The sequence below is a fragment of the Oreochromis aureus genome, linkage group 22, assembly GCF_013358895.1.
Source record: "Oreochromis aureus strain Israel breed Guangdong linkage group 22, ZZ_aureus, whole genome shotgun sequence".
NCBI lineage: Eukaryota > Metazoa > Chordata > Actinopteri > Cichliformes > Cichlidae > Oreochromis > Oreochromis aureus.
In genome coordinates, this window is record NC_052962.1 from 21,285,515 (window position 1) to 21,300,976 (window position 15,462).

The 15,462-nt window shown below is 40.8% G+C and overlaps 1 protein-coding gene across 1 annotated transcript in view; it reads right to left on the minus strand.

The window, feature by feature from the left end:
• The window catches only part of LOC116322741 (CUB and sushi domain-containing protein 3-like), a 374,565-nt gene that overhangs the window by 24,283 nt on the left and 334,820 nt on the right, over window positions 1–15,462 (minus strand). The window contains exons 52-58 of the mRNA XM_039605961.1: window positions 14,633–14,818; window positions 14,271–14,465; window positions 13,338–13,511; window positions 11,405–11,578; window positions 3,681–3,854; window positions 2,710–2,895; window positions 2,231–2,404 (exon numbers count right to left, since the gene is read on the minus strand). Of these exons, the coding sequence (XP_039461895.1) occupies window positions 2,231–2,404; window positions 2,710–2,895; window positions 3,681–3,854; window positions 11,405–11,578; window positions 13,338–13,511; window positions 14,271–14,465; window positions 14,633–14,818 (1,263 nt within the window). The remainder of the gene's footprint in view (window positions 1–2,230; window positions 2,405–2,709; window positions 2,896–3,680; window positions 3,855–11,404; window positions 11,579–13,337; window positions 13,512–14,270; window positions 14,466–14,632; window positions 14,819–15,462) is intronic.

Genomic DNA, 15,462 nt, shown 5'->3' on the forward strand with positions numbered 1-15,462 from the left:
CAGAGTAGAGCTGCTATTCCTCCACATCAAAAAGTGTGGTTCGTTCATCTGACTAGGATTGCTGCTGGGCACCTCTTGGGTGAGATATTCTGGGCATGTCCTACTGGGAGGAATGCTCAGGGTTAGACTCAGTACACGGTGGATAGATTATAACTCTTGGCTAGTTTGGGAAGCCTAGGTGTTCCCCTGGAGGAGTTGCCTAGGGAGAGGGAGGTCTGGTCCCCCATGACCTGGCCCTGCATAACCGGCAGAGGATAGATAGCTGGATGGATGAATTGTTGGATGGATGGATGAAGGTACTTAGTTTTCCAGTAAGCACAGATTAAGGAATAGCTCAACATTTTGGGAAATGTATTTTTTTTGCTTTGCACTCTTCTTTACAGCTTTCAGCTAATACCTTAGCATTAGGACTCCGGATACACAGGATAAACATTGGCCTGGCTCTGGCCAAATGTAATGAAATCCACCCAGTGCCTTTAAAGAGGAATTAATACAGCATTTCAGTATTTCATTTGTTCAATCTGAAAAAGGATTTAAGAGTAAAAGTGACTGTTTGTGACTACTGAAGTGGCACACTCAGTGCCCTGTGAAATCACACCTTTCTTTTACTTCAGGTTTTTGTTCAGATCAAGCAAACAGTAGAGGGCATATTCATAACTGAGTTTTTTAGGTTTTGGAGGTTAGAGGCTTGTTTAACCTTTGAAGGGAGAAAAGCTGTTTCACCAGCCTTCCCAGTTACATCTTCATATTTAATGGACAAACCTGTGAGTGGTTTATAAAATCTCCTCTAGCTCTCAGCATGAGAGGACGTAAGTGTAAAAATCCTAAGATGTTCAGGTATTGCTTAAAGGTTCTGCAGATGGTAGACAACTACAGTTTGGCTCAGAATGAAACCAAAGCCATGTTCAATTATACAAATTCAGCCAACTCTGAACTGTTAATAAATAAATTCCAAGCAGGCTGAAACTCTCCCTGGCATGCTGATTATTAGAATACCATAGGCTGTTTGAATACTTTTGTTAGAAGCTGTGGCATAACAACTTGTTATTTTCAGCATGGCAAAAGCCAAGGTCTTTCATTTCATAGGCCTAATAAATAAATATTCAAGATAAGTGGCAAGGTCGGCTTGTGAATTGAATTTGCAAATCTAAGATCTTAGAGAGCCAAGTCTCAAGTAGCTCTACGCTCACAGCCTGGAAATATCATCAAATATCACAAACAGCATCACTTCATATATGCGTTATCTCATCAGCGATCATCAGGCAGAATAACAGAACAAGCTGTGCTGCTGTTGGGCTGAACTCTCATGTCTGCAGATCTTTGGTATGGACCTGCCAGGTGAAAACATGAATCACTGCTTCTTAAACTATTACCCTGCCTCACCCCCCAAGTCTCCCTGGGCAATTGCTGTAAATAACAATGTATTCTTAGTCAACTCGTCTGGAATGCATTTTCACTCAGTTTGTTATATAAGCGGCTGCTGGGAGCCTCTCAGTCTGGAGAGCCACAATCATGCCCCCAGCAGGCCAACTGAGTGTCACATAACTTAGATGGTTTGTTTACACATGAGGGAAGGTAAGGAGGCTTTCTGTCTGGAGAGACGGTCTAGCCCAGTGAGTAGTGAGATATGCATATACAGCAAATACAGCAGGGACTGAAGGCTTGTGTAAAGCACTTTACAGAACAATGAGAGTGTTGCAGCTACACTCCACAACGTTGTAATAAAATCCACTCAATGTAGAAAAGGCAACACAGCTAATACTTGAGAAAATGCAAAGCTACAGATAAGCTGAAATATTTCAGTATTTGCTTTACTACTCTGTATTGATCATATCATAGAATCACTCATAAAAACAGGTTAAACATTTCTGAAACACAGTGAAACCGGCTCATGGTTAGTTGACCAGAAGAGAAATTAAGAGTCCACAACTGAGGTGACTGTAAGTGTGGGGTAAAGTTAATCTCCGGAGCCCTTTAAATAAGACAGATACTGATATACTCTCTTTTCTAGTGCCAAGCCTTCCTTCTATATGTTCACCCATCCCTTCCATTATCCCTGACTGAAAGGTTCAGGAAAGTGTCTGCTGGATATAAAAGCATGAAGCTCTCCGCACTTCAGTCTGCATGTTTAGACATTTCGATTTTCATCTACAACTCCTATCTATATATCCGTCCTTCTGATAGGGTGGACGTTAAAGTCTGTATATTCAACAGAGGTTAAAATGGTTACCAGAGCAGAATGGCATGGGGGCACTCCACATCCCATTGAGCTGACAAGTCCGGGATGATTCTCCTTTCAGCTGTCTTCCGCCCAGACAAGAATACCGAACCGTTGAACCAAATGTAAACTTATCTCCGCTCAGCACACCGTTTGGGGGAGAGCCGGGATGACCACAGTCTACGACTAGAGATCCACAGAGGAGAGAAATGAAGAAAACAATGGACGGCTCATTTTGACTCAGCAAAGCTCTGTGAGAGGAGGTGCAGCTACTTCTGTCAAGAACTAAGGACAGATTAAAAATATATGCAAGGATTAAGGATTAAAAAGCTGACATGACACTGCTTGCTAGGCTTTAAGGGAATCTTAAGAGTAACATATAAAAAGCAACAAAACGAAAAAATGCAAGAATCATTTCAATAAATTCCAAAACCAGTCTTGCTAAAATGCTGTCTTTCCAAAGATTGTGAGGAAGAGAGAACGATACTAACCTATGCATTCAGGTAGAGGTTTGTCCCATTGTCCAGTAGGTTGACAGGTCAATACAGGTGATCCAAATAGGTAATACCCCGGATTGCAGTCATAGAAAACCACTGTGCCAAAGGTAAAGTTGCCATGCTCTATTTTGCTCTGCCGGATTGAGTTGGCTGGGATACCTGGATCAGAGCAGTTGACCACTATACACAGACACACACAGACACACAAGCACAAACGGACACAGAGACAGAAAAGCATGTGTTATTTGGCATGAACCAGAGAGGGCAATCTCTCTTCCCCCTCTTCATTTTCCCTATTTGGAAAGCGATTTTGCAGATTAGTATAAGGCAGACCAAGGAGGACATGGTGAAGAAGGAACAAAATATCAGAGGTGGAGTTTAGGAGGGTTAATGCAGTAGATGTTAAGGGATGAGAGGGTGGTCAGGCAGGTTTGTCTGTAATGGATCCAGAACTCAAGCAGGGTTATGGCTTGTCATCAATGTGCTGCATTTTAATTTTACCCAATTCATTGGCACTTCATTCTGTAAACTGGGCAGAAGGCCGATAGCTTGTGTACAAACTCGTGTGAGTGAAGCAATTCTAGTTGCTCTGACTGTTATTTGGACAATCAGGGTGTGAGATTTATGGCTTACTGAAAACAAGTTTTTATTCTTGAGACTGGAGCCATGAACAGGTTAGACATATGTTGAGCTCTAAATCTACCTCAAAACTTCATTAAAATTAAGGGGAAAAAAGATGTGTTTTTATCAAGAAAATTAAGTTTTCTGTTATGATGGTAATAATAGAGGAGATTAAGCTGAACAAAGTTAGAGGTAGAGTTGAGGTGGATACAAATGATGGGGGCAAATGAGGATGGTTGCTACTGGAGAAGGTACTAACTGTAAATAAAGAAAGAGACTAAGGTGGTATTAAAGGTTGGGGATAAATAAGGTTAGGGGTGAATACACTTAACTTTTCTCCCCACCTTTACACGTTGGGGGTGGGTGGCTCCATTGGCGGTTAGCCTGGCACTGAGCACGTGCAGGCCCCTCCATTTCATAACCCCGATTACAAACAAAGCTGACCACATCGTTGAGATTGAAGCCGTTTCCCACCGTGCGGCCATATATGGGGCTTCCTGGATGGCCGCAGCTGATCGCTAAGGGAAAAAGTGTAAGAAAAGAACACATTTATTTGCACACAGATTTGTTTCTACAGAGTGACACCATTCTGTTGTTTTTCATGTTGATGTGCAATCCCATGATAGGTTTTTTCAATGAGATAATTAAATCCTTAAAAAAACATATGCTGAGATCTATGATTTGGTGTTATTTACTAAAATAGTTGAAATATTTAGTTTGTAACAAGCAATTATTGAACAGAAGTAGTCAGTGCATTTGCTTGGGACTGTCTTCACTCTTGATAAGCCACATTTAGTGTATTTACAGCTGTGCCAGTAACACCGATGACTGTTTTGTTTATTTTTCATCTTGTTAATTGATTCATTGTATGCTATGAGAAAAGAAGGAGGCGGGGACTAGTTAGTGCCAGAGCCACTGTCCACAATGAGATGACGGACATCCTTGGATACATCAGGAAGATGACCACAACCGACTGTATGCTTAGTGAATAGCTCAAGCAGCAGAAACCCAAGAAAGAAGAGGAAGGAGAGAACCATCATGGAAGGACCACCCTGCATGGTATGTGTACCACAGGCAGATAATTAAGTGGCTGACATGACATATGCTGAAAATAGCTCAAGCACAGAGGAACTAGGAAGGAGGAACCATCATGATCTATGACCCCAGGTGCAGGCTGTGTAAAGACGCGCCCTGAGACAATCTTGCACATAACAGCAGGGTACAAGATGCTAGCAGGCAGGGACTTCAGATACAGCCAGATAAACTGGTGATGGCTAACCAACCAGACTTTGTAGTGATGGAAAGGCAGTTATTTACTAAAATAGTTGAAATATTTAGTTTGTAACAAGCAATTATTGAACAGAAGTAGTCAGTGCATTTGCTTGGGACTGTCTTCACTCTTGATAAGCCACATTTAGTGTATTTACAGCTGTGCCAGTAACACCGATGACTGTTTTGTTTATTTTTCCATCATCTTGTTAATTGATTCATTGTATGCTATGAGAAAAACACCAAGAAGGAGGCGGGACTAGTTGGGAGTGCCCCAGAGCCACTGTCCACAATGAGATGACGGGCCGACATCCTTGGATACATCAGGAAGATGACCACAACCGACTGTATGCTTAGTGAATAGCTCAAGCAGCAGAAACCCAAGAAAGAAGAGGAAGGAGAGAACCATCATGGAAGGACCGGCCCTGCATGGTATGTACCACAGGCAGATAGAGGAAGTGGCTGACATCCAGAAATTACACCAGTGGTAGACAAAGCTGGACTGAAAGACAGCACAGAGGCACTATTCATGGCAGCACATGCTGTAAGTACAAGATCCATAGAGGCTGGGGTCTACCACATCAGGTAAGACCCCAGGTGCAGGCTGTGTAAAGACGCCCCTGAGACAATCTTGCACATAACAGCAGGGTACAAGATGCTAGCAGGCAGGGACTTCCAGATACAGCCAGATAAACTGGTGATGGCTAACCAACCAGACTTTGTAGTGATGGAAAGGCAGAGGAAGACGGCCGTAGTGACAGACGTAGTGATACTGAATGACAGCAACATCAGTAAGGAGGAACACAAAAAGCTGGAGAAGTACCAAAGGCTCAGAGAAGAGCTCGAGAAGATGTGGAGGGTGAAGGTACAAGTGGTCCCAGTGGTAATCGGAGCACTAGGTGCAGTGACTCCCAATCCTGGGCCATTTGACCTCAGTACATCACATGATAGGGTGGGGCTCGGTTTCACAATGGGTTCACCCGAAACCTTGGCTGATTATGACCCACACCCATTTTCACACCTTGGTTCGTGTGATTAGGTAGAGGATCAATAGGGGGTCCATGACACTCTTGGGGACACTCCCATAGGGCTTAAAATCTGGGACTCTCCACCAATTGCTCTTAGAACTGAAAAAAGTTTCTCGGATGAGAGATGAAACATCTTCAAGGAAACTTAAAGAAGTCCAGATGCTTTTCTTTCCAAGCTCCTTAGACTCTCTTAGGCAAACTTTCATCACTTTTTCAGAATGAGATCATTGCCCTTCTGAAAAATGAAGCTATTGCTAACAGACTCTTTTCAGATAATATTGGATGGTGGATCAAAATCTCACCGTGTTTTTCAGTCTTCATAATTACATCAGTTTTGACAAGTTCTCAAACATCACTGACTAAAATACAGCCCCAAACCATGACATAGCCTCAAACATGGTTTACAGATAGCCGTAGATACTGCTGTAATTTTCTCCTGACCTACTCCATAAATACTTATGACGATTTAAACAAAAGTTTAAAATTTCTTTCTTCACCTCTTAACAAACAAACACCCCACCCCACCTGCCCAAAATCCCCAACTGTCATCCAAAAATCATCAGACATAATGACAGGACTGAAAATGAGAAACTGAAAAAGAGAAACTTTGAAAGACTTTCACAAAGCCCGGAGCACTTTTGCTCTTGACCACTTTAAAAAGCTGAAAGAAACTCTGGCGCCTAGGAGACATGAGGAGTGGCTCAAGACTTCTGCACAGTACTGTATATATTTATGTATATACTGATGCAGTAATGTTAACACGTAAAAGATCTTTTAAAGGTGTGGCTGCAATTTCTTTTTTCTGTGTGCTAGGGGGATGTTTCTATTGTCATATTTGGCAGTGCAGTTAATACAACCCAACTGTAGCTTACCCACTAATGTCATTCACATACATAACTTTATACTGCAAAACCATTTCGTACCAATTTTGTGTCATTTTCTTATTAAATTGAGAAAATCCAATCATGTAAAATGTCCTTTTAGACATGAAAGTTACAGAAAGATATAATCTAAACCAGACATGAAGATCAGAAGCTTTGTATTTCTGGCTCGAAAACCACATCAAGTGCAGATTTGGGCCAAATATGTATGCCTTTCCTACAGTCATTCATAAATATTTATGAAAATGTCAGATGACTGAGAAGGCAAAGCTGGGATCCTAATTTAGGGTCATTATTTTGGAGATATTAGGTCTCGCCATCTTCTGTGTTAGAACCGAGTGTGCACTGTTTGCAATCGTGCATCATAATTGTTCATCTTGTTTCATCCACTGAGCCTTCTTGGCGTTCATGTGATGTTTGCGTAAACAGGCACTTTAGTGTTACTGCCAGTCACTCTCTTATCTACCTCGCAAACGACAAACCTTTAAATTATTTGGAGAGGAGAGGAGTCTAACCGACGTAAAAGAAAAGGAGTTGGTGGTAAAACATGGTGGAGGAGAAAGTCAGGGAACAGAGAGTAAGAGGACACTATAGGATGAGAAGACAACAGGGAGAAAGAACAGCTAAGGTGAGGAGAGGAGAGCAGAGCAGAAATAATGAAGACAAGAGTAGACGAGAGAGGCAGGAGGCAAAGCACTTGATCAGGAAGAATCAGAAGTTTGTTTGCATGCCTAAGATACAAATTTATCTGACACCATCAGCATGCCCTGCAGCTACACACACACACACACACACACACACACACACACACACACACACACACACACACACACACACACCATAGTCTCATTACCATTCTGTTTTTGTGTCTCTAAACAAGAGCCTCTCATCTCCATAATTACAGTATAATTTGGCTGTAAAATGATTTCCCTCAATAACTCCTGCATGAATAACCTCAATAAAAACAGCATAGCACTCCGAGATATGCAGAATGATACAGACACTATCTGGACCACATAGACACAGATGAACGCAAAGAAAAGCATATAATAAAGGCCCTATTTTGTACATTGTTTGTTGTTTTATGAGTAATAATGAAAAACAAATGCTCCGTCTACTCTCGAATCGTCAACACTGTGACACCAACTCTGTTTTTTAAAGACGGTCTTAATTTAGGGAACAAATGGGCTGCCTCTTTCGGGAAAAGGTGCCCTTAATTGGCTTCATCATCACCACCTCAAATGTGCCCTGTGTGATGCCTAAAAACATTCACTATGCTCACAGCAAGTAACCAATTTTAGATTTTCACAGTAGCCTGGGCAAGTTAGGCCACTCTGTTTTATCCTTAAACCCAACTACTTATCTCATTCAAGGCATACCAGCATTTTTAACCCTCTGGCCCTATAAGATTTCTGGTGAGAAGCCACAGTTACTCAAGTCTACTGTGTGAATACTTCAAATGAGGATAGCTCTCAAACAATATTTATGTACTGGCTGTAGTAAAAATAAAAATAAAAGTCCCAAATATCTATATTTCTTTTTAAAATTTGATCTTTCTGACAAGTAGTAGTAGTGCGGCTTATCCGCACTACTACTGGAGACTTTGGTGGTGCATTCATACACAGTGTTAGAGGTAATGCCAATGCATGTCATGATTACTGAAATAACACATCAAATCTCAATAGGAAAAAAATAATGCTGGATATCTATCTGATATAGACTGAGTAATATCTGGGGAAAAAAGGATGCCACCTTGTTTGAAAGAAATGAAAATGATCAACCTACAAAGGGCTGAATTTAAAGACACCCCAAAAATCAAAATCAAAAAATGATGTGAAGTTCATTAAAGCACCTACACTACAAACCCAGTGGTTTGTATGGGGCCCAAGTGCTTGTAGGCTTGCCTGACAATGTTGGGCCTCCTAATGAGATGATGGAAGGTGTCCTGGGGGATTTCCCCCGAGATCAGCACCGGGGCATCAGTGAGCTCCTAGACAGTCTGAGGTGCAACCTGGTACCTTCGGATAGACTGAAACATAATGTCCCAGAGATGTTGTGTTGAATTTAATTCAGGCAAACATCCTCCAGGAACTGTCCACATAGTCCAAGAGGACATGCATTGTCGTGCACCAGGAGGAACCTGAGATGCACTCCACCAGCGTAGGGTATTACAGTCGGTCCGAGGATTTCATCCCGACACTTATACCCGATACCTTGCAGTCAGGAAAGATAAAGGTCTGTGCATCCTTTCATAGACGTTCCTCCCCATCACTGACCCACAACCAAATAGCATAATGTTCTCGAGGGCTTCTCCAGACCCTTTCATGTCTGTCATATATGCTCAGGGTGAACCTGCTCTCATCTGTGAAAAGCACAGGGTGCCAGTGGTAACTGCCAACTGGGCTCCATGGTGCCGGGCCTTCAGCACAGGGCCCACCAGATAACATTGGGCTCTCAGACCACCCTCATGAAGTCTGTTTCTGACTGTTTGGTCAGCCACATCCACACCATTGGCCTGCTAGAGGTCATTTTGTAGCTCTGGCAGTGCTCATCCTGTTCCTCCTTGCACAGAGGAGCAGATACTGCTCCCACTGGGGACCACAAACCTTCTGGCAATGGCAAGTAATAATGTGCCATCCTGTAGGGTCCAGGTATTGCCTTATAGTCTTCACACTGACCCTATCCAAATGCTAAACTGGTGATAAAACAGTCAGGAAAAAGAGGTGGGAAAAATATCAGTGGCCTCCTGTAAAACTATTCCTGTTTTAGGGTTGACTCATTGTTAACAAGGCCCTCTGCTACTTAACCGACTAGATCAATATCCCTGAAGTTTTACTGACTTCATGCTATATGCTGATTAAAAAATGTTCCTTTTATCTTTTTTTAAGGATCTGAAGCTTTACAGAAAAAGACTCCCTCTGATAGTTAGGAAGGACAAAAGTGAGTTTAATCCTGTGCATAATGTTCTTCTTCATCTTTCCCACTGAACAAAACCTACAGTTGTTTTCAGCATTAAGGCTTCATTCTTAACTCTATTCGTCTTCCGCTGTCAATTATGAGCAGGAACCCTGCCTTGATGTATAACTTTTCATTTTCAGATCTCAATCACAAAGTCAAAAAAGTGAATCTTCTTCTTTCTCTTGACTTTTTCTACTTAGCACTTATCAGTGACTCATGAATCACTAATCATCCGAGGCCCCCAGAACATTTCTTTTATATTCTTTGCCTAAAAAAAGACCTGAACTTTAGATTTTGTGAGACTATTGCATGACGTGAATACACTACTGGAATTTTTATAACAACATAACAGCTTTTATTTAAATATTCACTGAACCATGAAGGATATGTTTGGAGTTGTTTTTTAAATGATGAACTATATCAGATAATATCCAGATCTAGACTCCCGACCTCCAATTTACAATTGACTGAGTCTTGCTCATTCAGCTTTGGTCAGTAGTGATAGCCATATCACTACTCTGCTGCTTTAAGGACAAATTTAAAGAGCTTAAATTTTAGGTAATTGTGTTTCATCTGAAAAAAAGAAAAAGATCTCAAACTATATTTCAAAAAAGGAAAAATCTGATTCGAGCAAATTCCACTTACTTAAAATTTGAATGATTTACTTGGTGATCTGGATTTCGCCATGTTGGGATTGCTCCCACATCATCACAACTAATGTTAACTAATACTTCAGGTCCTTAACTGCAACTCATCAGCTTCTCTTTTATGCTCTCATAAGTTTGCAGCTCAGGAGAATAACACTGAAAGCTATGAAGATGAGATACGTTTCCCTTTAGTGCTGTCTGAAAAGATTTTGAACAGATGGAGAATTTTGTTCATTTTGGGTGTTTTTAACCAGGAATACTGACATTACCCCCAAACAGTAAAGTGTATGTAAGTAAGTTTATGCTTCATATATAATTCATATAAGATCTGTATGACAAAAATCCAAAATTGGGACCTCAGAGTATAAAATTCCACATGGTGGTCCGGCGGTTAGCACTGTTGCCTCACAGCAAGAGAGTCCTGAGTCTGAATACACCATGAGGTCAGGGTCTTTCTGTGTGGAAATGTATGTTCTCCCAATGTCTGCATAGGTACAAGCAGTGGGGTTAAGATAGGTGCGAATCTGAGTGCAAATGATTGTCTGGACTGGAAACGTCTCCAGGGTACAGTAGGTACAATTATAATAATGAAAATGAGATCATCGTGATATAAAATTATGTCATCAGTAGTTTTTATTTTCACATGGGACACATCACCATGAAAATCCTGTGTTTGCTTCCCTTTTGGACTACCTTGCCTGACTTCTTAAAACCAGTCTTTTTCAGTCAGTTTCACAGAATCGCTAAGGTGTGACATCAAAATTGGTCAGTTGCATTGATGGCCCAAGAGAAATATCAATCATAATCTAGAAACAGATAGCTCATACATCACATTTACCAAGACAATTTGCATGTTTTGCTTTGCCGTTCTACTGCAACACCTTACAAATGTTGTCTCACATAGAAGATCTTAATTTGTCAAACATGAGGCCTTTTTCATTGGTATGCCTCCAAAGTGATTTCCAAGATGTATGATATTGATTCTTCAACTCCACAGGCAAGCAAAACATCCAAAATTTAAATGAACTGCTGAGCTCTTTATCAAACCCTTCCTCCAAATTGCCGCTATTTGACTTCAGTTTTTTTTGTTATCTGTAGTAGCAAACAGCCAAATTTGTCATAATTTTCCTGATCATGCCTCAGTGCTAGAAAAAAAGGTTTTTATAAGGAGTTAAAGTAATAACCACGGTAACCACTGACGTTAGTGGTTACCGTGGTGTATGCGTGACAAATACGTGTCAGAATCTTTTTCACAGGTGAGTGTGAGCTCGTGTGTTTTTCTTACGTATGCAGATGGGTAGCTGTCCAGACCACTGGTTGTCTTGGAGACAGATACGGACTGATGAGCCTATTAGTCGGAACCCAGGGAGACACTGATAAACGACCGTATCACGGTAACCAAAGTTTTCCCCGATAACCTGGCCATTCACAATGCCTTCTGGGATTCCACAGTGACCAGCTGCAAGAGAGAGAGATTGTGGGAGGGGTCAGACTGCACACACTGAAACAACTTCATTCATTTGCACTTTTAGTACCTAAAATTTGATTCCTGGTTGTCAACGTTTCAACAAATGTGTCTTTTGTCTTTTATTGCATTGTATTTACTTATTGTTGTTGTGAGCAGGTGCTATAGTGGGTGGCTGTTCGGCAGATATTCAAATAGTTAAAAATTTAATATACCCGTTTTATTTCATCCATAAAATGTCTCTTGGGGTTATATAACAGTTTGGCTTAAGGGCTTGCACACCGAATCAGTTTCATTGTGTGATTCTAAGCAAACACAGCAAAATTGGATCAGTTTCTGCGCTATGATCAAGGCTCAGCTGCTCTGTTCCCACTTCAACATTTTCACAACTGTATTACTGCCCTTTCTAACACTTTCAGTGTTCAAATGAAGGCATCTTTGTGCTTTTAAACAATCAAACTTGGTAAAAACTTAACAAGCAGCGTGTGGGGCCCTCTTTTCTCCTTGATCAGATTCATTCACAGAGGTCTGATTGATGCACGGAGCTACCCCAAGATGCTTTAAAAGGCGTTTCACAAAGTTAAAAGAGAATGTGTATTTTCTGCTCTCAGGGATTTTGGATTGAGTATTGATTTTGTTCTTTACAGTAGATAAAACCTGCACCGTGTCCCTGGTGTCAGCAAATGCCAACGATTTAAACACAGCCAGGGAGTGGAACAGAGGAGAAATGAACGGGCTGCCTGATAATAACTTGCCATTTCAAATTCTATTTGAGGTGTAGATTACAGAGGTTAAAGGGCACTATTCAAACGGGTCACACGTTTTACTTTCTTGACTATGTTGCTGAAAACTGTGTGTTGACAAATAGGAAATCAGTTAAAATTTACAAGCAAAATTACAAAGTTAGAGCAGACAGAAATCATTTCATTTCCAGTAACGTACCACACAACAACACTTAAAAAAGAAGGCAGCTTAAATGCGGGTTTTTTTGGTGTGGGGGGGATTATGGGAAGGAAATAAAGTTCACAATTTTGCTTTTTAGCCTTAACTACTAAAAATGGCATAAATAACTACAGTTGTGCATTTTTAATTTGCAAAATATGCACAGTGAAGGGAAATCAAGGCTAATAAGAAAAGTCATTGAAGGAAAATGCTGTTTATAGCACTTTTCAGGACTTGGTTTATTTATTTCTTGACAGAATCATGCCTCCTCATCAGTTTAGGTTAAGTTTCATTGAACCGTTCCTTTATAAATTGCATCTCATATCCCCCCTCAGCCTGTGAAGTATTCTGGGAAGCGCTGCCTCTACTGAGGTTTCACGAAGAAGTGACAACATCGTGTGGTAACATCTGTTACCTCTGGCTGGCACGCTGACAGAAGAAAGCTGCGGGGTTGGCTTTTTTTCTCTGGATTATATAAAAAGAGAAAATTCAAAATGAATTTATAGTGAGTGCACAGCAGCAGCTTGCTCCTGATAGTTTTGCCTGTGAGGTGGACGAGGTCAGAGAGAAGCAGCTGTGCAGCCACACATGAGGAGGAAGGCACATACCTACCGTCGAAACCTGCTCTCATTAGATTGACTTGAAAAATCACATCTTTGCAGCTCCGTCTCTACTGGAGGTGCTTCATTGTGTGTGTGAGTGTGTATGTAGTGTATTCTGTAAGCCCAAGGCTGAATATTAGTGTCTAGATATACTATAATTTATATTATAGTATATCTTTCAGCACACTCCTGGATCTGTTGGTACATACCTAAACATCGTGTTTCTGTTCCACTCCAAAGCCCAGATGACAGGCACTCTCTGACAGCTGACCCCACCAGCATGAAGCCAGCATCGCAGGTAAAAATGGCTGTAGCACCGAATGTTGTCTGAGTACCAATCTTCTTTCCACTGGCCGGGGATGGCAGCTCACCGCAGGAGATAACTGAAACACACGGTCAGGCACAAGCAATTTAAAAGCAGTTGTGCACCAGTTTAGCACCAAGTTAATTTGTGTAGCTGCTAGAGCTCATTGGCTTCAGTGAGAAATGCTACCAATGCTGGCAAGCTGTTTATCAAGTAAATTTGGTGCCAATAGTGTTTTTTTCTCTTCTTTTTTTTCCCCTTTTCGTCCTCACACATCGAAAGGCCTGGCAAGGAAAATAATAGCAAATCTCAGAATGTCACAGAATTCTTTAAAGGAAAATGACATTGACTCAAAATGTCACAGAATCCCCACAGAAGAAATAATAGATGTCAGTTTAGAAATGTCACTGTGACTCTTCTGAGTTAGATAACAAATTCAAAGGATACAAGTTTTCTTTGTAAATAACTCTTGTCACATTAGTAGAAATAAGACATTAAAATATATTTTAAATCCATTTAAACTTTGCTGCAAAAGCGTCACTCGAGTTTTGGCCTTCACTAACTTTCTATCACAAAGCTAGTTGCTGTTGTCATAGTTTCCACTTTAAACTTACAAAATGACATTTATTTTTATGTTACATTAACCTTCTGGTCTATTTTTCCTTGCTTTACCTCAGTCTGTTATCCAGACTGCTCACAAAGGCGGTGCTTTGAGGCTACCAATATAGACTAAGGTACTGAATCATACTTCTTATTGCTTGAATTAATCTGTTTCAGACTCATTGTGACAGGTCAGTTTATGAAATTTCTTCCCTCCTTGAGTATCCTTGTCGCTTACCCTGACAGTGCGGCCTTTCATTCCTCCAGCTCCAAACTCCGTTGGATAAGCACTCGATGTGGGCGGGGCCTAGCCTGTAGTATCCCGGATCACAGGTGAACACAATACGTGTCTTGTATTCGTAGTGTGACCCATTGACAATCCTCCAGCGGCCATGCTCTAGAGAGAACGACCCGATGCTGGGACATACTACCACTGCAGAGTCAGACAGTGTGAAGAGAAAAATAAACCATCAGAAAATCTCAATGAAGAACACAGTTTTTCTGTCGGTTTGCTATTTTCATATATGCTTACATTTGTGATGCTACTCAGATTTGGCATTCATTTTGTTGATATTCCACCGGTACGTGGGTGTTACTAACCAGAACATCGCGGCATCTTGTTGTGGTTGCTCCATGTTCCATCAGGCTGACAGATGGCTGACGTCAGTTCTTTACTGGAGAGTCTGTACCCATCGTTACAAAAATAGGAAACTCTTGTTCCAACGGAGTAGTCAGATGTTAAAACGCCGCCGTTTATAGGAGCCTTGGGTACCCCGCATGAGACAGCTAAGGGAGGATGGATGCACACTTGTAAGATGACAACAAGTACACAGGCACAGAAAAACTCAAATGCACAGTTACGCCTGTCATATAGGCAGGTTTGATGTGTACCTTTGAAATGTTTATGGGGAATCAAAAACCAGCAAATGTTTTGTATATCTGTAAATCAGCTCCAAGATGTACTTAAATTAAGTTATTAAAGTAAAAATAAAAAATAATAATCTAATTAGAGCACTGTGACATTACTCAGATTCAACAATATGCTATACATCCTTCATTTGACTCTCTATTGATGGCAGCTTCGAGCTGTGGCTTCCAATTATTGTTTGAAGCACGATGATATTGTCTACAATATCACTGGAAACAAAGATGGCACCAATTTTTTAATATGGTTTAGTAAATGCTGAGAATATAAACATAAACGAGAGAAAAAGAAAGTAAGAAAAACATGATTAGCTGCATGCAACAATTACAAGTTGTCTTCTACATGTACAGCTTGTAGATGTAGTAGACAACCTTTTAAAAACGTTTTTAAAAGGTTTCCTTTTTTATTAAATTAAAATGAAAAAAAAACTGCTTTTATATTTACTTGGTCAGTCTATCAATCTCTAAATAACAACAAATTAAAGGGTTTGTGATTTTGTGTTGAG